General features: G+C 40.6%; 1 protein-coding gene across 3 annotated transcripts in view; it reads left to right on the forward strand.

Annotated features, from left to right (window-relative positions):
* Window positions 1-3,362: 3,362 nt before the first annotated feature.
* mastl (microtubule associated serine/threonine kinase-like) overlaps window positions 3,363-24,669 on the forward strand; it is a 68,739-nt gene continuing 47,432 nt past the window's right edge. For 2 of the 3 annotated variants that reach the window (XM_060922538.1, XM_060922539.1), the window contains exons 1-2: window positions 3,363-3,737; window positions 13,311-13,448. In XM_060922538.1, the coding sequence (XP_060778521.1) occupies window positions 3,576-3,737; window positions 13,311-13,448 (300 nt within the window). In that variant the 5' untranslated portion in view covers window positions 3,363-3,575. The remainder of the gene's footprint in view (window positions 3,738-13,310; window positions 13,449-24,669) is intronic. The other variant, XM_060922540.1, reaches the window with a different exon arrangement.

Genomic DNA, 24,669 nt, shown 5'->3' on the forward strand with positions numbered 1-24,669 from the left:
CCACTAGATCAGTGTCGAGGGGGGAATGTAGTGTCCCACTACGAAAGACTGCATTTGGTAAATCATCTTTTTCTTCTGTAGCCACAAATCAGTGGAATATACGGCAGAGCAAAAGGGCCAGGGTTTTATATTTTATTTGGAAACTTCTGAGAAAAAAAACTCAGAATTTTTGAGATTAAAGTCAGAAATTTCAAGAAAAAAAGTCAAAAATTTCGAGAAACAATCTCAAAACTTTTGAGAAAAAAAGTCAAAAATTTCGAGAAAAAAGTCGAAATTTTTGAGAAAAAAAGTTGAAATTTTTGAGAAAAAAAGTCGAAATTTTTGAGAAAAAAAAGTCGAAATTTTTGAGAAAAAAAGTCGAAATTTTTGAGAAAAAAAAGTCGAAATTTGAGAAAAAAAGTCGAAATTTTTGAGAAAAAGAAGTCGAAATTTTCGAGAAAAAAAGTCAAAATTTTCAAGAAAAAAAAAGTCAGAAATCTGTAGAAGGTGGGCTTCCATACGGAAGTGACACTCACTCGCGGCCGGTAGACATGAATGGCTGAGACCAGAGCCATGGAATTCAGAGTTGTGACAACCGGGGTACAGGAAGTCGGTTGGTGATGTGATTCACGTAGATTCAAATACTTCTAGGCAGCGGCTTTCTGTTTGCTAGAGACTAACACAGAACCACTACATAACAAGCAAAGATTAAGTAGAAACGAATTACATTTACCTTTACTGCACTTTCTGTGTTCTACGGCCACTTCCTGGAACTAGACACATAGATCGCCATTGACATAGTTCCACTAGTTCCAGGAAGTGGCCGTAGAACACAAAAAGTGCGGTAAAGGTAAATGTAATTCGTTTCTACTTAATCTTTGCTTTTTATGTAGTGGTTCTGTGTTAGTCTCTAGCAAACAGAAAGCCGCTGCCTAGAAGTATTTGAATCTACGTGAATCACATCACCAACCGACTTCCTGTACCCCAGTTGTCACAACTCTGAATTCCATGGCTCTGGTCTCAGCCATTCATGTCTACCGGCCGCGAGTGAGTGTCACTTCCGTATGGAAGCCCACCTTCTACAGATTTCTGACTTTTTTTTCTCGAAAATTTAGACTTTTTTCTTAAAAATTGCGACTTTTTTCTCAAAAATTTAGACTTTTTTTCTTGAAAATTTCGACTTTTTTCTTGAAAATTTTGACTTTTTTTTCTCAAAAATTGCGACTTTTTTCTCGAAAATTTTGACTTTCTTGAAAATTTCGACTTTTTCTCAAAAATTTCGACTTTTTTCTCGAAAATTTTGACTTTTTTTCTCAAAAGTTTTGAGATTGTTTCTCGAAATTTTTTACTTTTTTCTCGAAATTTCTGACTTTAATCTCGAAAATTCTGAGTTTTTTTCTCAGAAATTAAAAAAAATATATGTATTTCTTAGTGGAACTATCGCTCTTCCGTAGGAATAACCTCCCAACAGAATTAAAATCCTGTACAAATTTTAAGTCTTTTTCACATGTGACAAGGAAATGGATGTTATCAACTCAATTATGCACACATGGATAGAAAAGGATAGTTAGGGCATTTTATTGAATGGTGTGTGTGTGGTGGAGGTATTGGGGGGTATGCAGATTTTGCACTTTTTAGTGTGTTTGTGGGTGTGTGGGGATTGTGAGGGATGGGAGAGTCCTGTGTGTGTGTGTGTGTGTGGGGGGAGATTTTATTTATTTATTTTATTTTTTAATTCTTATTTTATCTTATTATGCTTGTGTATGACTACTAGACTACGTTCAGACTGCACCCTGAAACGACCCATATCTGATTTTTTTTTGCCCATATGCGACCTGTATCCGATTTGTTATTGACAATCTGAACGACACAGATCGGATTTTTTCACATCCGACCCAGGCCGCTTGGATATGTGGTCCTAAATCCGATGCATATCCGATATTTTCACATGCGACTGCAGTCTGACCGGACAGGTCGCATTCATGCGACCTACACGTCATCAACAAGAGACAAACGTCACTATTCTGCGTTGGCTAATCCCGCCTCTTTGGCGGAAAACAACAACATTTGTACAGTTTTCAGAATTTAAATAGACTTTTATAGAATTGATCAAGCTAATGGTGGATTTGGTAGGGACCTGGATGTTGATCTGTTAGCCTGATTAAATAAAACAGTTTCTATAACTGATTTATAACTTAAACCATCCTGTATTACAAGATTATAAGACTGTTCTGGAAATTTCCAGTAATTTGACACCTTCGGTCTCATTAGTCTGCTGCCCACATTAATCAGATTATTGTGTGAGTTCCGCCGCCGCCACAAAAACCACATCGCCAGGTCTCACCTCATCTCCATGCTTTACTTGCAAACTTGAAGAGTGCGCTTTTTTTTTTTGTTTACGTATTACGTAGATGTGCTTATTACGTGTCAATTTGCGCATGCGGGACACTTTTGGGTCGTTTTCCGTTCATATTGGAGACCGCATACAAGTCTCATATAATTGGTAATGTGAACGGCCTAACAAAAAAATCGGATTTCACAACAAATCGGATATGGGTCGTTTCAGGTTGCGGTCTGAATGTAGTGATAGGTGTGGGAGGGTAAAACCTACTGAAATGTGAAGTTTTGGTGGTTTGGAGAGCATGTCTTGCTCTCTCTCTCTCTCTCTCTCGAGGTTGGAGTGGTAAAACTTATCCTCTATGTAAAGAGGGGGTAGTGGGATGGGATAATGCATATTTGCACTGGCTTGCACATTCCTTTGCACATTTCGTTTAACTTATGGTGTGTGTGTGCGCATGTGTGTGATTGTGAAAAATGGCGCTGCTATGTATGCTTTATGAAGCTATTTTACTGGTCTAAATCACTACAAATTGCTCTAATGACAGATTTGGTGACATTTCCTGTACATGTTATTTATCTTTTTTTATTACATCCACCTGCCAAGGGACTACATGTACTGCTATAACCTGGTACAGACATCTGTCCTTAACACAAGGATAATGTTTAATTTGTACACTGTCCCTTTTAAAAATAAAATAAACTCTAACTCTCTAAGCTGTAGGTGAAATCCACAGACATGGCAACCCGGCATTCATCCACTTCCGCTTTTCAATCCGTTGTTTTCGCGACTGCCAGAGGTCCTGTTGCGTAAACCAAACGGACTTTAGTAGCCCGAATAGGTGCCTGATTGAAAAAAAAGAATATTTACAAAAATTTAACGGATTATTTCAAATATCAAGCATTTCATTTCGAAGTTATGTTAGTTAATTAATATATATTTAATAGAGATAAACTCTAAAACGTCTGTTTTTTGTTTGTGAACGTAAATCAGTGTTAATATTTACGGCCCTCTATAGCAAGGACCCCTCACACCGAGGCGCACATTTCAAATTTCAAAACAATGGTGGTGAGGATCAGGAGGGAGAGAGTCGGTTTATTGATAAAGATGGACAGTTTAGAGGTTTGTGCGTAGTTAAATAGATTAAGGAAAGTAATGTTGAGTGCCTTTGTGAATGCACAACGAGGAAAAGTGATTATTGTGAAAGTGATTTAAAGAGATAATCAGTAACAGAGAGAAAGAAAGAAAGAAAGAAAGAATGAAAATGGAGGCTGAGGAGAAGTCAGTGGTTCCGAGTGTTGAAGTGCCGAAGCCGCCCTCCATCGAGGACTTCATGGTGCTGAAGCCGATCAGCCGCGGCGCCTTCGGGAAAGTCTTTCTGGCCCGGAAAAAGAACAACTCGAAACTCTATGCTGTCAAGGTACTCCCAGAAAACACCATGCACCCTCACTGCCTCATCTCCAGGACTGAAAGCAGGGTTAGGGCATGCATGGATCCCAATATTTCACATTAATGTCTTGGAAATGACATTAAAGGTGCAATAGGCATTTTTAAAACTTCTTACTTTGCACACAAAACCTGGGAAATATCAAAACCCACCATAAAATATAACAGGTTAAGCCCTGGTTTGAGCACAAATGTATCAAGAGGCTGAGAAAATCCGTTTGGAAAACTGATTTCTGGCCCTGAATGCTCGGACGGACCTCCTGTCAGTCATTTTATAGACCAATGACCCATCCATCTAGCTCATTATCTGTAGCCGCTTTATCCTGTTCTACAGGGTCGCAGGCAAGCTGGAGCCTATCCCAGCTGACTACGGGCGAAAGGCGGGGTACACCCTGGACAAGTCGCCAGGTCATCACAGGGCTGACACTATTACCCCTTTTCCACCAAATCAGTTCCAGGGCTGGTTCAGGGCCGGTGCTGGTTCACAACTCGTTCAACTTGCGAGCCAGCTGAGAACCAGTTTGCTTTTCCATAGCTCGCGGTGCTAAGGGAAGCCATGTCATTACGTCGCTGTATACGTCAGTTACGTCGCTGCGTTTACATAAACCTTGGTGCGAATATCGAAGCAAAAACAACACAGAAGAAGCAGCAGCAACAATAATAATAATAATGGATGACTTCGTGTTTGTACAGCTGCTGCTTCTCGTCGCTTAAAAATAGCGATCTTTCACGGTCTTGTTATTGTTGTTGGTCTTAACAACTCCGCCCCCCCCCCCCCCCCCCGCTGACATAAGTGGTTCTTTCCTCTGGCCCAGCAGAGAGCTGGTGCTAGCCTGGAACCGGTTTTTCTGACCCCAGAGCCAGTTCTTTGTCAGTGGAAACAGAAAACCTGGTTCCAAACTAAGCACTGGCCCCGAACCAGCCCTGGAACTGCTTTAGTGGAAAAGGGGCACACAGACAACCATTCACACTCACATTCACACCTACGGTCAATTTAGAGTCACCAGTTAACCTAACCTGCATGTCTTTGGACTGTGGGGGAAACCGGAGCACCCGGAGGAAACCAACGTGGACACGGGGAGAACATGCAAATTCCGCACAGAAAGGCCCTTGCCGGATGCTGGGCTCAAACCCAGACCTTCTTGCTGTGAGGCGACAGCGCTAACCGCCACACCACCATGCTGCCCACCAGTGACTCACTGTTCCTAAAATATTTCCAGTTGACCGTTTTAAAATGTAACTCTGCCGTAATTTATGCCTCTCCCAAGGTTCTTACATGATTACCAGATCCTTTAAAGGTGCTGATTGCAAAAAGTTGAATTCTGGGGGGAAAAAATGTGCTATTTCAGTTCAAGTGCTTTGTGTTTATTATTATTATTATCATCTCATCCGGCCGACAGGCGATGAGCTTATGCCATCGTGTTGTCTGTCGTTGTCCACGTTTCACAAAAATCACTTCTTCTCTCTCAATTCTTCACCGATTTTTATTCTTTTTGCCAGGTCTGCATGGGGTGCATATAGATAGCTTCTACCCAAAATTGCATAATTGCAATTAATAATGAAGATATGGCGTAGTTAAAGCTAGACGGCCTTTGGATTTCATAAAAATCTGTGAAATTGAGTTCCGTCTGAAATGTGGTCATTGTGAGATGTTTATTTTTGCAATATCTCGTAAAATATCAGGCCATTCTGTTCTGTGGCTGGGCAGTTATTTAATTTGAGGGGATTAAAGCAAATAATGTGCATGAAATCGCTCGCTTCTTCGCGCAGTCAAGCAGACACAGGAAGTCCGTGTGTGTGTGCGCATGCGCAGGTTTACCTTTGAGCGTGCACCGACAGTTACATCATTCTGTCGCTAAACGAACAGCTGATCACACCGACGTGCTCGCTGAGCGCCGATATTTATTAGTTTGATATTTCCTGCGTTTCCTTTCCTTCGTATATAACACAACGTCTTTTCTTCTCGCTTTCTTTCCGTTACTGTAGTCAATCTTTCACGTTTCATTCGCGCACACTCGTCCTCCTTTTTTTTTTTCTTTCCTGTTTCAAATTTGTATCCCGCAATGCCTTGCGTGAACGGGCAAAGCCCACCACAGGATGTGATGCATGACGTAGTATCTTGTATTGGGTCATGGTGAAGCAGGAAAAAATAGCAGAGAATTTAGAGCTACGTGGCAATAAAGTCATTAATTATTCTATTAAAAAAACCTAATAAAATTGGAAGTCTGTGATTCGAATTCAGTCGCTTTCGGTCCACTAAACAGAAATAAATGGGTGTCGGGAAAATTCTTTTTATGAGCTACACTTGATAAATCTGAAAGGCAGTCTGTCTTTTAAGCCCTAATGAGCAGTTTCCACAAAAATCGCTTCTTCTCGGTCAATTCCTCATTGTTTTGGATTCTTTCTGGTAAATAGGTCGGTATTCCTGAGTGGATATAACTTATATATATAGCTTGCAAGATTAATTGTGCAAGGTGGCCCACTTTAGATCGTTCCTCCTGGACTAGACGGGGCTGGAGTGAGCTACACCGTCACTGACGGTCTCGTTGTTGTAGCTATTATTTTTAGTTTTACTATATTTTTCTTGTCATCAAGTTTTGTTTTGTTTTTTTCCAAGAATTATCTGGCTGCGCTGGGTGCTGACTGATTTCAGACTAAGATGGGGGCAGAGTAAAGGGGCGTATCTATAAAATAGCCAACAGGAAACCAATCCAAAGACAATCCATCATTCTGGACCAGAACACAGAGCATGTTTTCTCAAGCCATGGTTTACCTTTTTTTTTTTTTTTAAATCACTTTCTACATATTTTTCCATGTTATTTGTGCTCAAAAGAAATAATAAAAATCACTTATTGCACCTTTAAACAGGAAATACTGTATGCATGATCAAGACACAGGGGAGTTGTTAGCATCTGTCTCTGAAAGTGTAACATTTCCGTCATTAATTAGGACGACAGCAGCATTCTTTAAAAACAGGTCTTTCTCAGATGCTAAACAAAGCTGGCCGATCAGAAGACTAAACCCATATCGGATTCTGTGCTGTTGTCATATATAGACTGGTACCAAAATTCAAAAAAGTGCTTATTTAAGGAGTTAAAGGCATTTTTGAGACGGCAAACAGTCTTATTTTGTCGATTTGGGTGTGCCGAATTCAAATCTGCAATATGCCGAGCTCTATCTGACCTCTGTTGACCTCTAGAGGTCATTGAACTTTGGGCCTGTAAACGTCTCAGCTGAACCCAGTTTCTCAGCTTTCTAAGGAATGAAATGTACTAAAATGATTAATTAAGTTAGCAAATGGCCTTGTTTGTTAAATGTTTGGGTGCTGAATTCATTTTTCATTTGTAAAACGACATATGACCTCTGATAACCTCAAGGTCATTAAACTTGGCCTATAGAGATCTTGCAGTCACGTGACCGGAAAGTACACAACCGCCATCTTGTCGGTCAAAAACACCGCTGAATACTGCTGCACTCGTGTGCAGAATGGATCAATTTCAACCGACGGACTACACGGCTCATTTTTCTAATGAACAGATAACTAGATATATGTCTAAAATAAACGATCTACAGATTTGTGACCCTTATGGCTTACCGGACGGAGTTTTCACTTCCGGATTTTGAACTGCCAGCGGAATACCCAGACGTGTATAATTACCTAATCAACTTTCCCTCGCTGTTCAGTGGTGAAACACTGCGTGCCTATAAATCTCTGGACAGTTATCTCTACAGAAATTCAGGATTTGTCAGCGACTCAGATGTGGCATCTTGTAAACAAGAATCCTCATTGGATGGGTAAGTCACTTAAGTATTACTAGTACTGATACTAGATGCACTGACCAGCCGATTATAGAATAGAATAAGGTAATTCTAGCTGTAATTCCAAATCGTCCGTCTTGTTTACATGGATCTGGCGTTGGAGAGGTAGAGGCTTAGCAGTGGAGATTTGAGTAGCTGTTTTCTGAGCTTAGTCAACAGGCCGGCTCTGCCTGTAGCCTCGCTTTTGCTTCCGCTCCTGGCGCCGCCTCCTTCGCTTTGCTTCCGATAACAATCCATGGAGACCCCGCTGGTCTCGCTATCTCGTCCGGAATGTTTTTTGTTTTTTCTCGTCCGGAATGTTGTGCATGCGATGGAAATCGCTACAAACCGTCATTTTCTGCTGGAAACCAATGTCCAGTAAGTCCATACGGTTGTAGTGGATATTGAAGTCCGGTACAGACGAACAACACGCAAAAATACACACAAAAAACATATAAAAACGTGCACAGGTAGGGAGAGCTTGTAGCCGTTGTAGTAGAATTGTATATAGTAGGGTTTTCCAGAAGAAAAGGTAGAAGTAAAAGCAGAAGTAGAAGGCGGAATATAGCGTTTGACCGACAAGATGGCGTCTGTCACAATCTGGATCGGCTGTGACGTCACATGCAAGTGCTCCATAGGCCTATGCATTTAACGGCATTTTTAAACTGACTTTACTCCCCCAAAAAGAATATGAACAGACAAAAAACAAATAGAAAGGAACAAATACAACATTAAATGCCAGTCCATGTACATGTGACTTATGGCCCTTTTCCACTACCCTTTTTCAGCTCACTTCAGCTCGCTTCAGCTCACTTCAGCCCGACACGGCTCGCGTTTCGACTACCAAAAACCAGCACGACTCAGCTCGCTTCAGCCCTGCTTAGCCCCTAAAACTCGCACGGTTTTGGAGTGGGGCTGAAGCGAGCCAAACCGAGCCGACTGAGGTTGGGGGCGTGAGCAGACACTCCCCTGTGCACTGATTGGTGAGGAGGAGTGTCCTCACACGCCCACACACGCCCCGCGAGCGCGCTGGGATCTGTAAACACCGCAAACCCGGAAGGAGAATAATTACGAATTACGAGAATTTCTGAAGCCTTATGCGCCTCGCCTCATCTATACGCTCTTGCCAGTATCTGTCCGCGTTGTCGGTGACAACAAGCCACAGCACCAAGACCAGCAACACTAACGACTCCATGTCCTCCATGTTTATTGTTTACTATTCGGGTCGTGAGACTACCGCTTAAAAGCTCACTGAATCAGTGACATACAGAGCATCGTGGACGAGTTCGCGGAGCGCAAGGCTCGCCGTATGCCCTTCAAATAATGCGCGCAGTAGGCTATTGATGTTTTATTATGAGCCATGTACAGTATGTCGCCTAATGTTTTTTTGTTTCTGAGTTACATGTTCGTTTGAAGGACTTAATGTACAAACTAACATAGTTGCACCCCGTAGTGTTGAAATTGGTAAACACAGTGCATTCAGTGAGGTTTGCACCGCCCTCCTTTTATTTCTGACTCTTCCTGTCACCGCTGCAACCTCTGAGCGCTCATTCGTATGCCCTTCAAATAATGTGCGCAGTATAGGCTATTGATGTTTTATTATGAGCCATGTACAGTATCCTAATGTTTTTTGTTTCTGAGTTACATGTTCGTTTGAAGGACTTGATGTACTAAATAACATAGTTGCACCCGGTAGTGTTGAAATTGGTAAACACCGCAGTTGCGGACATTTTGTAGCCTAAAATGATGTTATGATAAGCTTTAATAAAGGGCCCGGTCATTTGCCCCGCCCCCGGCCCGGCTCTGACTTGTTCCGCCACTGTCACTGATGTCACTGTTTGCGCTGCTTAACGACATCACCTGACGTCCACCCACTTTCGCTAACTCCACCCAATGTGTCCACCCACTTCCAGCCAGCACGGTTCAGCGCGGTTGTAGTCGAAATGCAACTCCAACAGCCCCGCTCAGCTCGACTCAGCTCGACTCGGCACGGCACGGCTCAGCCGCGTTTGTAGTGGAAAAGCGGCATTACTTTTCACAATGAGAATGCCTCGGCGATCACCTTACATAACATTGCATTACATTTAGCGGTTATTGTTTATACAAAGCTACTGAAAAGACAGATTCAGTTGTTTGTTTTTTATTTTGTTTTAAACGGGGTAAAGCCTTTACAAAAAACAAACAACAAAGAAAAAAACTCTCATATATACTAACCCTGATTAACCTGTATACCCTGTATGCCCCCACATTTTGTATGCTGCTGAATCTGTCCTTTTTTCAGTAGCTTTGTATAAACAATAACCGCTAAATGTAATGCAATGTTATGTAAGGTGATCGCCTAGGCATTCTCATTGTGAAAAGTAAGTCACATGTACATGGACTGGCATTTAATGTTGTATTTGTTCCTTTCTATTTGTTTTTTGTCTGTTCATATTCTTTTTGGGGGAGTAAAGTCAGTTTAAAAATGCCGTTAAATGCATAGGCCTATAGGCCAAGTTTAATGACTTTGAGGTTATCAGAGGTCATATGTCGTTTTACAAATGAAAAATGAATTCAGCACCCAAACATTTAACAAACAAGGCCATTTGCTAACTTCATTAATCATTTTAGTACATTTCATTCCGTAGAAAGCTGAGAAACTGGGTTCAGCTGAGACGTTTACAGGCCCAAAGTTCAATGACCTCTAGAGGTCAACAGAGGTCAGATAGAGCTCGGCATATTGCAGATTTGAATTCGGCACGCCCAAATTGGCAAAATAAGACTGTTTGCCGACTTTGTCTCAAAAATGCCTTTGGGTGTCACAATTCTGGATTTTGGTACCAGTCTAATATTGAACCATTATCATGGTTTTTTTTTTTTCGCGGTCCGGTTTCCATCAAATCCTGCGCTCTGATTGGCTGGCGAGCAGGTCCGTATCCTATGATTATAGACCCTGGTTATGGACCTCTGGCAACTCGCTCGTTCACGACAACAAACATGGTAGCATTTTTTGTCAACATTTATCTTTTTTTTTTTTTTTTTTTTTAAATAAGATTTATTTATAAGATTATCAAAAATCTTAAATGTTTGCCAGCGTTTCTCAGGAGAATAGCATTAATTTTACAGCATGGATAGCGATAACGACAGTGTTCACAGCGAAAGCGAGTTTCACTACCCTGAGGAAGAAGAAATAAAAGAAAACATTTCAGGAGAAAGCTGAAAACCTCTAACTGTTGCTAACGCCGAGCAAAAACATGGCTGAATCCTGAATGACTCCTATTTGTATAAATAGGGGACTACATAGGCGGCAAAATGTAGTTTTTTCCTGCCATGGAAGTGCACTTGTATACCGAGGAGGAACCAATTTGCATTACAGCCGTGAATGAGGATTCAAAATGGCGGCTCGGCTCGGTTTCCCCTTTCGGGCGCTCTCGTTTTCTGTTAGAATTTGGTAAAGAAAAAATAAACATATTATTTACCAGCTTAAGGTTGGGCTGTATGGTGAAATACCGTGACCTCGGCCCAGAGGGCCTCGCTCAGTACTTTCAAGACCTCGGTCACGGTATTTCACCATACGGACCTCCCAGCTGCTAAATAACGTGTATATATTGTGCGGACGCCTGAGTTTTATCCTCCTAAAACATGCACGATGCCATAAATCCTGTATAATGGCCAAATAAACATGTCTTGCTTAAACATACTGTATGTGCAACTGACTAAAGGAAAACATTTTACAGTTTTAAAACTGTGTAAAATGCAACACGGCGCATTTGTGCATTTCTTAAACAGAAGTTTCGTATGCTTACTTGAATTAAAATTTTCATTTTAAGCTTATTTACAAGTATAATTCACATTATCAGTATAATGCCCTGCTACGGTTTACTAAACTGGCATCAGCTTTTTCGCGTGCCGTAATTGGGATTGTCTCTTTCCGATAATCTCCACTCAGTCCTTTGTGATTGAAGTCAGCGTTAAAAAGATGGCCACGATCTCTGTATTCTTTAAAGTTGCCGTTTGTTCGGGATTCAGGGTTCCTGTAGGACAGGGACGAGTTGGAACTTTACTCCAGTCACGTGCAGCTTTGGAAAATCTGTAAACCTGGAAAACCGTGAAAGTTTCCTTCATTTCTGCACTCACGCTGGAAGATTTCGGGAATATTCCGCATACCGTATTTTTCGGACTATAAGTCGCACTTTTTTTCATGGTTCGGCTGGCCATGCGACTTATACTCCGGTGCGACGTATATATGTTTTTTTTTTTTTTTTTTCACCGCGGAATAACTGGAGCTGATGCTGAGTCTGACGACAGCCACGCAGAAGAAGAGGAAACGGCGCTTCATCTGCCGCTGGAGGCAGAGTTGTTCAGAAGCGACACCGAGGATGAGGAATTCAATGGATTTGCTGATTTGGAGTGAAATCATCAGCTTGATAAACTTGATTGACCTGTGTTTTATTATTAATGATAGGCCTATAGCTATTTAAATAGTTATGTAGTGATTTTAGGCAGTGCTTAATTTGTGAAGTGGGAGGTCCCAGAACGCAGGAGGTGGGTGGGTCCGGCGACTCAAAAAAAAAAAAAAGGCGGGGGATGGTTTACTATAACTTTACGCACACGCGCTTAATGTGTGTGTAAAATAATAATAATAATAATAATAATAATAATAATATCAGACATTATGATCTTAGAAAACGCTTTAGTGACAGTTACAGACAGTAATATGTCGTGATATTATATTATAAAATATTAATTTTTATTAGTCTATATATTAAATTATATATTACATTTATCTTCTAAAATAACAGACTGTACTCATCACAACCGGTTTATTTCACCATTGGAGATCAGATCACACAAGACATGAGTTAAATGACTCATTTTAAGGATTTAAGTAGGGGATTTAAAAGCAGTTGTTGTTGTTTTTTTTTTTTTTCACTAGACGGTTGTTTTTACTACCGTACCTGTCTTTGGAGATGATATACCTATAGCCTACTTGACCTCTGATTTGATGAAATAAAATTCGACAAAAATGAAGAATGACTCTCCTCGATGATGACTACAGCTTTAATAACACAGATGAAAGAGCCATGGGGCGATAATAAGCCCTACCGGTAAAAATATTCTAAAAGCAAACTGATTAATGCATCAGTAATAGGCTACTAATATTAGTTATAATAATAATATAGGCTATTAGTAATAACGATAGTGATAGTATTAAAGATAGTAGTAGATATTTAAAATAATCAGACTAGGCTACTTACAGGGCAAAGGGCGCGTTATCACTGCTCAGCTGTTCGTTTATTAAAGAAACAATGCAGTCGCGCAGTAACCACACGCCGCTTATCAGATACAATCACAGATTCTATGGATAGAATAACCCTTCAAAAAAGTGCGACTTATAGTCCGGTGCGACGTATATATGTTTTTTTCATCTTCATAATGCATTTTTTGGCTGATGCGACTTAAACTCCGGAGCGACGTATAGTCCGGAAAATACGGTAATTATATTATATGCATTATGAATTGTGTCACCGTACAGTATGCATAATGACAGTTTTAAATGTACATAAGTATATAAATCACACAAAAAATAACTTTTTTTTTTTATTCACAGGTGATGTTATTCAGTTAATTTTAATTACTGCTTTCTTGTTATTAAGTGGTTCCAGGGTTTTGTTATGCGTGTAAACCGTCTGGTTGTATAAATAACGACCCCTGATGATAACCCTCGCTGTCACGCTCACTGATTGATTTGTAAATGATCTGTGTGCAGGTGGTGAAGAAAGCGGACATGGTGGATAAGAACATGAGCGATCAGATGCGGGCGGAGAGAGACGCTCTGGCCCTCAGTAAAAGCCCCTTCATCGTGCAGCTCTATTACTCCCTGCAGACGGCCACCAAGGTTTATTTGGTATGGAAAAGCACAAGCTGGAGCAAAAGCGACTGACTATTTAAACGATTCGGGGTTCACATTTCCGTTCTGTCCACCAGGAAGTGTAGAGCGCACTGACACTACGTTCAGACTGCAACCTGAAACGACCCATATCTGATTTGTTGTGAAATCCGATTTTTTTGTTAGGCCGTTCACATTACCAATTATATGAGACTTGTATGCGATCTCCAATATGAACGGAAAACGACCCAAAAGTGTCCCGCATGCGCAAATTGACACGTAATAAGCACATCTACGTAATACATGAACAAAAAAAAAGCGCACTCTTCAAGTTTAATGATTTTTTTTTTGTTTGTTTGTTTAATTATCCGGTTAGTGTTAAAGTGTGAGGTCTCGTGTGTGTTTTTGTTTCTGAACTGAAATGAAAACGTGTAGCCTGGTAACGAGGGTTGACTCCTAAATGTCTCTCTAATTTCTATATAAGTGCACTACATGTTACTAGGAAGTAATGGATTTTTAAACTCTATATAGTGCACTCGAGCTTCAGTAGGCAGTCATTTGGGATACGGCCACTGTATTACCAAACTCTTAATTCAGGCTTAATAATTTGCACATATTTATTTCGTCATATTAATAAACTTTTTTTCTACATTTTTATAAATATTTATTTAGATTGTTTATAGCCAGCTGAATTCTGCAACTTCTCTCAGCGCTGGCTCAAGGTGCAGAAACACCAGTGCAGTTTGCTATGGAGATGAGGCGAGACCTGGCGATGTGGTTTTTGTGGCGGCGGCGGAACTCACACAATAGTCTGATTAATGTGGGCAGCAGACTAATGAGACCGAAGGTGTCAAATTACTGGAAATTTCCAGAACAATCTTATAATCTTGTAATACAGGATGGTTTAAGTTATAAATCAGTTATAGAAACTGTTTTATTTAATCAGGCTAACAGATCAACATCCAGGTCCCTACCAAATCCACCATTAGCTTGATCAATTCTATAAAAGTCTATTTAAATTCTGAAAACTGTACAAATGTTGTTGTTTTCCACCAAAGAGGCGGGATTAGCCAACGCAGAATAGTGACGTTTGTCTCTTGTTGATGACGTGTAGGTCGCATGAATGCGACCTGTCCGGTCAGACTGCAGTCGCATGTGAAAATAACGGATATGCATCGGAATTAGGACCACATATCCAAGCGGCCTGGGTCGCATGTGAAAAAAATTGGATCTGTGTCGTTCAGATTGTCAATAACAAATCGGATACAGGTCGCATATGGGCAAAAAAAAATCGGATATGGGTCGTTTCAGGGTGCAGTCTGAACGTAGTCTATATCTTTGCAATCAATTAATTCCATCATTCAGTATTCAAGGTATTCCTCAATTAACTTGTTTTTGATCATCATACATCCTTATTTTATTTTTTCCTTTTTGAATAAAACCCCTTTTTGTATCACTACCCTTCTAATGCACAGCATGGGTCAAAAACAACCTGCATTCATTTTCCAGGTTATTTCATGTATGGCTGAGTGTTTCTATGATATATACTTTTGAAAAAAATTCATTTTGTCATTTACTTTTCCAAATATGCAGTAAATATCTTGTTTTTGTTTAGCACAAATCATCATTTTTATTTTTCCTTTCTTAAGTTATGAACAAGCACAGCTTTTGTAATTCTACATCAAGTTTACACACATGGGTCAGAACCGACCCGCATGCATTTACTCCAGCGTTTGGTGGGAACTGTGAATTGTGCTTGTGTCAGACATTTCACAGCTCAGCACAGCGCCCTTTGCCCATCTCATACATGCAAGTAATGTTTTTCAATTGTTCGAACATTACCTTAGAAAAAAATTGATTGTTTAGGTTCCCTTAGATTACTTGTCAGAAAGTTCCAAGTAATTACTATTAGCTACCGAGCTGTTGACATATTCTACTTTAGTTAGCTAATTTTATTGTAGTTGGCTTCGCTAACTACAGAGTTAATAAATAAATAACGGGCCCCATTCACTGCTAAAGTAATTACTTGAAACAAATTATTATTATAGTATTAAGACGTTTAATTTTAAATCACACTTGGATGACCCATGTGTAGTAATATAAAAAGTATTTTTGTTCATAAAGTAGGAAAGAAATTAAATTAATGATTTGTGGTAATTAAAAACAAGATATTTAAAGAATACTTGGAATATTCAATCATAAAATAAATTGATTTCAAAAGATAGAGCAAAGAAAACTCCGTCAGCATGAAATAACCTGGAAAATGAATGCGGGTCATTTTTGACCCATGTTGTGCATTAGAAGGGGTGTGCATATGTTTTGCATCAAAGGGTTAAACGGAGGTTTTTTGAGTTCAATTTCTCTAGCCACACCCAGGCCCGATTACTGCCACACCTGTTCTCAATCAAGAAATCACTTAAATAGGACCTGCCCGACAACGTGAAGTAGACCAAAAGATCCTCAAAAGCTAGACATCATGCTGCGATCCAAAGAACTTCAGGAACAAATGAGAAACAAAGTAATTGAGATCGATCAGTCTGGAAAAGGTTAAAGCCATTTCTAAAGCTTTGGGACTCCAGTGAACCACAGTGAGAGCCGTTATCCACAAATGGCGACAGCATGGAACAGTAGTGAACCTTCTCAGGAGTGGCCGGCCGACCAAAATTACCCCCAAGAGCGCAGCGACGACTCATCCAAGAGGTCACAAAAGACCCCACAACAACATCCAAAGAACTGCAGGCCTCACTTGCCTCAGTTAAGGTCAGTGTTCATGACCCCACCATAAGAAAGAGACTGGGCAAAAATGGCCTGCATGGCAGAGTTCCAAGACAAAAACCACTGCTGGGTGAAAAGAACGTAAAGGCTCGTTTCAGTTTTGCCAGAAAACATCTTGATGATCCCCAAGACTTTTGGGAAAATACTCTGTGGACTGATGAGACAAAAGTTGAACTTTTTGGAAGGGGTATGTCCCATTACCGGCACGGTGGTGTAGTGGTTAGCGCTGTCGCCTCACAGCAAGAAGGTCCGGGTTCGACCCCCGTGGCCGGTGAGGGCCTTTCTGTGTGGAGTTTGCATGTTCTCCCCGTGTCCGCGTGGGTTTCCTCCGGGTGCTCCGGTTTCCCCCACAGTCCAAAGACATGCAGGTTAGGTTAACTGGTGACTCTAAATTGACCGTGAGTGTGAATGGTTGTCTGTGTCTATGTGTCAGCCCTGTGATGACCTGGCGACTTGTCCAGGGTGTACCCCGCCTTTCGCCCGTAGTCAGCTGGGATAGGCTCCAGCTTGCCTGCGACCCTGTAGAACAGGATAAAGTGGCTAGAGATAATGAGATGAGATGTCCCATTACATCTGGCATAAAAGTAACACAGCATTTCAGAAAAGGAACATCATACCAACAGTAAAATATGGTGATGGTCTGGGGCTGTTTTGCTGCTTCAGGACCTGGAAGACTTGCTGTGGTAAATGGAACCATGAATTCTGCTGTCTACCAAAAAATCCTGAAGGAGAATGTCCGGCCATCTGTTCGTGATCTCAAGCAGAAGCGCACTTGGGTTCTGCAGCAGGACAATTATCCAAAACACACCAGCAAGTCCACCTCTGAATGGCTTAAGAAAAACAAAATGAAGACTTTGGAGTGGCCTCGTCAAAGTCCTGACCTGAATCCGATTGAGATGCTGTGGCATGACCTTAAAAAGGCGGTTCTTGCTCGAAAACCCTCCAATGTGGCTGAATTACAACAATTCTCCAAAGATGAGTGGGCCAAAATTCCTCCACAGCGCTGTAAAAAAAACTAATTGCCAGTTATCGCAAACGCTTGATTGCAGTTATTGGTGCTAAGGGTGGCCCAACCAGTTATTAGGTTTAGGGGGCAATCACTTTTTCACACAGGGTCATGTAGGTTTGGATTTTTTTCCCCTTAATAATAAAAACCTTCATTTAAAAACTGCATTTTGTGTTTACTTGTGTTATCTTTGTCTAATATTTAAATTTGTTTGATGATCTGAAACATTTAAGTGTGACAAACTTGTGAGAGAAATCAGGTAGGGGGCAAACACTTTTTCACACCACTGTATATTATGGTAATTGCATCAGAAACATTCTAAATCATTATAGTTATAGTAATACAGCAATTATTTTAAGGTGGCAGGTCTTAGGTTCAGATCCCTTTGTGATCAACAGGAGGTCATGATGATCGATTCTCTTCATTGGATTGCATAAGATGGAGCAAACCACTGTTCATATTTTCATGCACGTTTTTGTTACAACGCTACTTGATCAGTAATCTATAACAAAACAGGTTAACTTTTTTTGCATGTTGAACTTTAAGGTGAAATTTCAAATGTGTACACATGAATACTACAACCCAGCTTCCAAAAAAGTTGGGACAAAGTACAAATTGTAAATAAAAACGGAATGCAATGATGTGGAAGTTTCAAAATTCCATATTTTGTTCAGAATAGAACATAGATGACATATCAAATGTTTAAACTGAGAAAATGTATCATTTAAAGAGAAAAATTAGGTGATTTTTAAATTTCATGACAACAACACATCTCAAAAAAGTTGGGACAAGGCCATGTTTCCCCACTGTGAGACATCCCCTTTTCTCTTTACAACAGTCTGTAAACGTCTGGGGACTGAGGAGACAAGTTGCTCAAGTTTAGGGATAGGAATGTTAACCCATTCTTGTCTAATGTAGGATTCTAGTTGCTCAACTGTCTTAGGTCTTTTTTTGTCGTATCTTCCGTTTTATGATGCACCAAATGTTTTCTATGGGTGAAAGATCTGGACTGCAGGCTGGCCAGTTCAGTACCCGGACCCTTCTTCTACGCAGCCATGATGCTGTAATTGATGCAGTATGTGGTTTGGCATTGTCATGTTGGAAAATGCAAGGTCTTCCCTGAAAGAGACGTCGTCTGGATGGGAGCATATGTTGCTCTAGAACCTGGATATACCTTTCAGCATTGATGGTGTCTTTCCAGATGTGTAAGCTGCCCATGCCACACGCACTAATGCAACCCCATACCATCAGAGATGCAGGCTTCTGAACTGAGCGCTGATAACAACTTGGGTCGTCCTTCTCCTCTTTAGTCCAAATGACACGGCGTCCCTGATTTCCATAAAGAACTTCAAATTTTGATTCGTCTGACCACAGAACAGTTTTCCACTTTGCCACAGTCCATTTTAAATGAGCCTTGGCCCAGAGAAGACGTCTGCGCTTCTGGATCATGTTTAGATACGGCTTCTTCTTTGAGCTATAGAGTTTTAGCTGGCAACGGCGGATGGCACGGTGAATTGTGTTCACAGATAATGTTCTCTGGAAATATTCCTGAGCCCATTTTGTGATTTCCAATACAGAAGCATGCCTGTATGTGATGCAGAGGCGTCTAAGGGCCCGAAGATCACGGGCACCCAGTATGGTTTTCCGGCCTTGACCCTTACGCACAGAGATTCTTCCAGATTCTCTGAATCTTTTGATGATATTATGCACTGTAGATGATATGTTCAAACTCTTTGCAATTTTACACTGTCGAACTCCTTTCTGATATTGCTCCACTATTTGTCGACGCAGAATTAGGGGGATTGGTGATCCTCTTCCCATCTTTACTTCTGAGAGCCGCTGCCACTCCAAGATGCTCTTTTTATACCCAGTCATGTTAATGACCTATTGCCAATTGACCTAATGAGTTGCAATTTGGTCCTCCAGCTGTTCCTTTTTTGTACCTTTAACTTTTCCAGCCTCTTATTGCCCCTGTCCCAACTTTCTTGAGATGTGTTGCTGTCATGAAATTTCAAATAAGCCAATATTTGTCATGAAATTTCAAAATGTCTCACTTTCGACATTTGATATGTTGTCTATGTTCTATTGTGAATACAATATCAGTTTGAGATTTGTAAATTATCGCATTCCATTTGTATTTACAATTTGTACTTTGTCCCAACTTTTTTGGAATCGGGGTTGTATTTAGGTCCAGGGCTCTACATTAACTTTTGAAACCACTTGTCCTGTCGGGCAAGTTGAAAGGAAATTTACTTGTCCGAATGTGAGGTTGACTTGTCCGAAGAAAAATTTGAGAAAAAGAACCACAAAAACTATTTGTAATAAACTAATTTCACCAGAATTACTTTAACACAATCTATTCACTGCAGAAAAAAATTGGACTCCATCAATCATTTATTTATGAGAAATTGAAAACCAGAAAATTAAAATTATGCAGTATATTTTCATTTTTAAATTATTAACTTTGGATATATATCCTCCACTGATTGATTAATTGTTGTTGTCTAATTATTCATTGTGGCTCCTGTATGGTATTTAATGGTTGCAATGAAAGTTGCATTGTTTTTTAGATTTTTGTTGCGATTACATTGCGGGAGGAAGTGAAAGTTGCGAGAAATTGTTGCGATTTTCTCTTTTTGTGATTAAAACTGAGTGATATGTTAAATATTAAGTTATTACTGAAAAACTATTGATTAAAAAAACAGACACTGAGAAATGGTCCTTTAAACAACTTTACCAATATAAAAGATTACCAGGACTACAAAAATGCAGAAAAATAGGCTTTACTTATCCAAATGCACCTGTTGGTTCAAAAGTTAAAGTGCATAGAACCTCACAGCACAACATGAAGTTACCTTAAAATAAAATATAATATGCCTCAGCTTTCATGTAAGAAAAAAACTATTAATACTAGTACTGTGTGCAGGCAGTCTCTCCTGAAGACCAAATTAAACAATTATAAACTAATAAAATAAATGGCTCAGGCTTCATAGAAGAAAAAAAAACAATTTGAACAGAATCTCACAGTATGATGCTGAAGCTGCCTAAACAATGGAAAATAAAATACCATTTTGGCAAAAATGTTGGCATCCATTAATTTCTTGTATTAAGTAAAAAAAATAATGTAAAGTGCGCACAGTCCTTCACTGTAAACATAACACACTTTCAGTAACAGAATTTAAGCCTACATAAACACTGACTCGCACATGCTGCTTCTCTTGAACGTATACACGGAAGTAAGGCGGAAGGTAGTTTGTCGATGTCACCTCAAGATGACGCCAACGATTGGTCAAATTTGTGGGAAAGTTGCAGTGATTGGATATAATTGCAACACCGCCCTGAATTCGCGGGGATTGGTTGAATTTGCGTTGAAGTTGCAAATCGCAACATCACAAAATCCTGGAGGGTCTGATAAACGACCATTTACTTTTCAGCTCAAATACACGAAGAGGTATTGGCCGGTTTCGCAAGCGGAATATTGCGCGTGCGCACATCGCTCTTTCCGAAGAGAAACATCCGGCGATTCATCAAAACAATATGTCGAGTGAGATGCTTCGGAAATCATGCGAATAAACTGATAAATTTGATACGTAACCTGAATATCGGCGTATTTTGGCATTTGTCCGATCGGACAAGTAACTGAGACGATGAACTTGTCCGACATCAAGGATCACTTGTCCCGGACAAGCAGGCAACCGTTAATGTCGAGCCCTGTTTAGGTCAGAAATCATTGAAACACTGGTAAAATCGATCCTATAATCATGGATCTAAAACCTCTCAGAGACCCTGAAAATGCACCCGAGAGCATCTATTTTCAAAAAATTTTCCAGGGGGAGCATGCCCCCGCACCCCTAGTTTCGCTTCGCACCTTTGACGCTCAGTTGTCTGTGTATTATCATGCCAGAATTTAGGGCTTTCATTTTTTTCTTGGGAAAACACTATTAGACATAATACAAAAAACAGTTGAATTTACAAAAACAGGTCAAGATCAAGTAAGACATTTCCATTCAAATAAAACATTTGCACCCATGAAGCCTCAAAACAATGGGATTTATCATGGACGTACAACCCCAATTCCAAAAAAGTTGGGATGCTGGGTAAACTATCAATAAAAACAGAATGCAATGATTTGCAAGTCACTGAAACCTGGTATTTCATTGAAAATTGTACAAAGACAACATGTCAGATGTTGAAACTGGAAAAGTTTGTTGTTTTTTTGAAAAACGTGCTCGTTTTGAATTTGATGTCAGCAACACGTTTCAAAAAAGTTGGGACAGGGGCGTGTTTACCACTGTGTTGCCTCACCCCTACTTTTAACAACACTCTGTAAATGTTTGGGAACTGAGGAGACCAATTGCTGTAGTTTTGAAAGACAAATGTTGTCCCATTCTCGTCCGATAGACAATTTCAGTTGCTCAACAGTTTGGGATCTCTTTCGTGCTTCATAGCGTGCCAAATGTTTTCAATGTGAGACAGGTCTGGACTGCAGGCAGGCCAGTTTAGCACCCGGACTCTTTTAGTACAGAGCCATGCAGTTTTAATATGTGCAGAAAGCGGTTTGGCATTGTCTTGCTGAAAGAAGGAAGGTCTTGCCTGGAAAAGATTTTGTCTGGATGGCAGCATGTTGCTCTGAAACGTGTACATATCATTCAGCATTAATGATGCCTTCCCAGATGTACAAGCTACCCATGTCATATGCACCAATACACCCTCATACCATCACAGATGCTGGATTTTGAACTGTGCACTGATGTCAAGCCGGATGGTCCCGCTCCTCTTTAGCCTGGAGGATGTGGTGTCCATGATTTCCAAAAAGAATATTTACTTTTGATTTGTTAGACCTTGGGACAGTTTTCCACTTCACCTCAGTCCATCGTAAAAGAGCTCGGGCCCAGAGAAGGTGGCAGTGTTTCTGGATATTGTTTATATCTGGTTTTAACTTGCATTTGTGGATGCAGTAATGAACTGTTTTCACAGACGATGGTTTTCTGAAGTGTTCCTGAGCCCATACAGTGATTTCCACTACAGACATGCATCTGCTTTTAATGAAGTGTCTCCTGAGGGCCTGAAGATCACAGGCATCCAATGTCAGTTTTCAGCCTTGTCTCTTGCATACAGAGATTTCTCCAGATTCTCTGAATCTTTTCATGATGATATGGACTGTAGATGATGTGATCCCCAAATTCTTTGCAGTTTTACATTGAGGAACGTTATTCTTAAATTCTTGCACTGTTTACCCTCGCAGTCTTTCACAGAGCGGTGAACCCCTCGCCATCTTTACTTCTGAGAGACTCCGCATCTCTGGGATACTCTTTTTATACCCAATCATTTTACTGACCTGTTGCCAATTTATCAAATTGTTTTTTTTAAGCCTTACACAAGTTTTTCAGTCTTTTGTTGCCCCGTCCCAACTTTTCTGAAATGTGTTGCTGACATCAAATTCAAAATGAGCATATATTTTTCAAAAAACAATACAGTTTCTCAGTTTTAACATTTGATCTGATGTCTTTGTACTATTTTCAATGAAATACAGGGTTTCCATGATTTGTAAATGATCGCATTATGTTTTTATTTACAGTTTACACAGCGTCCCAACTTTTTTGGAATTGGGGTTGTAAATACATTCAGAGGTACCCCGGTACTAGATTTTGGAGTTTGAGCTTTGACTGCAAATTATTCCATGTAGTTGGAGCAGAAAACCTAAAAGCTTTCTTCCCCATTTCTGTTCTAACCCAGGAACAGTAAAATGTAAAAAGTCCAGAGAACGAAGAATGTAGGCTCTATTATTCAGGATTAAAAGAGATGATGAATATAATGGAATCATCTCAAGGATAGCCTTGGAGATAAAGACGTACCAATGGCCAAGCCGGCCCGCATATAAAGATGGCCAGTTTACTTTAGTGTATAAGACACAGTGATGAGTTAGAGCTCCACAGTTTATGATAAACCTCAGAGCGCCATGATGCACACTATCCAGCACGTGGAGGCATTGAGCGCAGATTCATATAGAACAATTCATATATTTTTTTCTTTTTTTTTCCTCTCTCCGTGCTTCCACGGAAGGCGGTCACATTTTCTGCTCTCCCTCCTTTTTTTTCCCTGCTTGTGCTTCTGTGTCTTGTCTCGTCTGCTGTACTTTTTGAAGAGACTATCCCTGCATTACTTTCTAAACTAAAAAAAAAAGCATGGAATTGATAAACTGGTCTCCTAACGAAATTGACACAGTTTTCTCGATGAGAAGCATGGGTTCGGGGGAACCCGTCTGTCCTGCCGGAACGTTTGCGGCTGGTTACACGATGGACGCGTGGGAGCGGTGGCGGGTCATGTGCCTGGCAATTCTTTCTGTGGAGGACATTGAAGATATCTACCTATTCGGAACCATGATTACAGGACTTTTGCTGATTGGATTAGGCATTGCCCTGGCATATCGATGAAATCAGACAACGGTGACAGCTGTTCAAAGCCCCACAAAGCTGCCCGATATGAATGGAGTGGTGGGCAAAGCTGTTGGCACTCGGACTGTGGACATTCAGAACTTTAACCACAAAATGGTTGTTATCTCGGAGCAGCTTTCAGCTTTGCAAGGAATACGTTTTTCGGAGATGAATTTGAATAGAATGGACAGATATGGACGAGCGGTGTGGACGTGCAAAGACTGCGTCTGGAAAGACCAAACAATTTATATCTTCTCGACATTCGGCTCCCTGACACAGCACCGGCCTCGGTTCAGGCCGTTGCTGAGGCAACATTTCCCCCTGAAGGTCACTGTCGGGAGACACTCTCATTCCTCGCATTCCTCTCTAACTCTCCACGGTCGCCATTTTTACCCCCAGTGTGACAAGCGGGTGTGTGACCAGCGCCTTCATGGCTGCAGGAGCGAACGGCTGCTTGCTTGTGTTGGATTACCCCCTCCCCCCCTTACCCCTGATTCCCCCCCTCAAGTCCCGTGTTTAAAGTGTACTTGTGTTGTGTGTGCTTATGCAAAGGTTTTTTAAATGTTCCCACACTGTACTCCTGACAGGAGCATAGTGGGGGGTGTTCTTTTTTTCTTTATCTCTCCTCATGTTGTGTTTCCTTTTTATCTTTATCCCTGTCTTCCTGTCCTGTCTACCCTATGTCAATTGTATGTTGTATATGTACGGACAGGTTGACGGTTAATTTCGCTGGTACATGTGACTAGTGACAGTAAAGGGCATCATCATCATAACACATCACCATAATCAATTATCGGAAAAAAGGTCAGCTCCGCCAGTTTCCGTTTCACCCCAGAGGAAAAACAAGACTTATTTCGAAAATAAAATCCAAGTAAAACCTTTAGCTTCTTAGCAGTATACAGAATATGTGTCTAAAAAGACAAATGGTCATCAATCAAGAACCCTGGACATTTAAAAGTAGATACAAGTTCAATTTGTTGACTGATGTGTATAAAATGTCAGGTGATTCAAGACTCGTCGTTCC

The sequence above is a fragment of the Neoarius graeffei genome, chromosome 5 (genome assembly GCF_027579695.1).
Source record: "Neoarius graeffei isolate fNeoGra1 chromosome 5, fNeoGra1.pri, whole genome shotgun sequence".
NCBI classification, from domain to species: domain Eukaryota; kingdom Metazoa; phylum Chordata; class Actinopteri; order Siluriformes; family Ariidae; genus Neoarius; species Neoarius graeffei.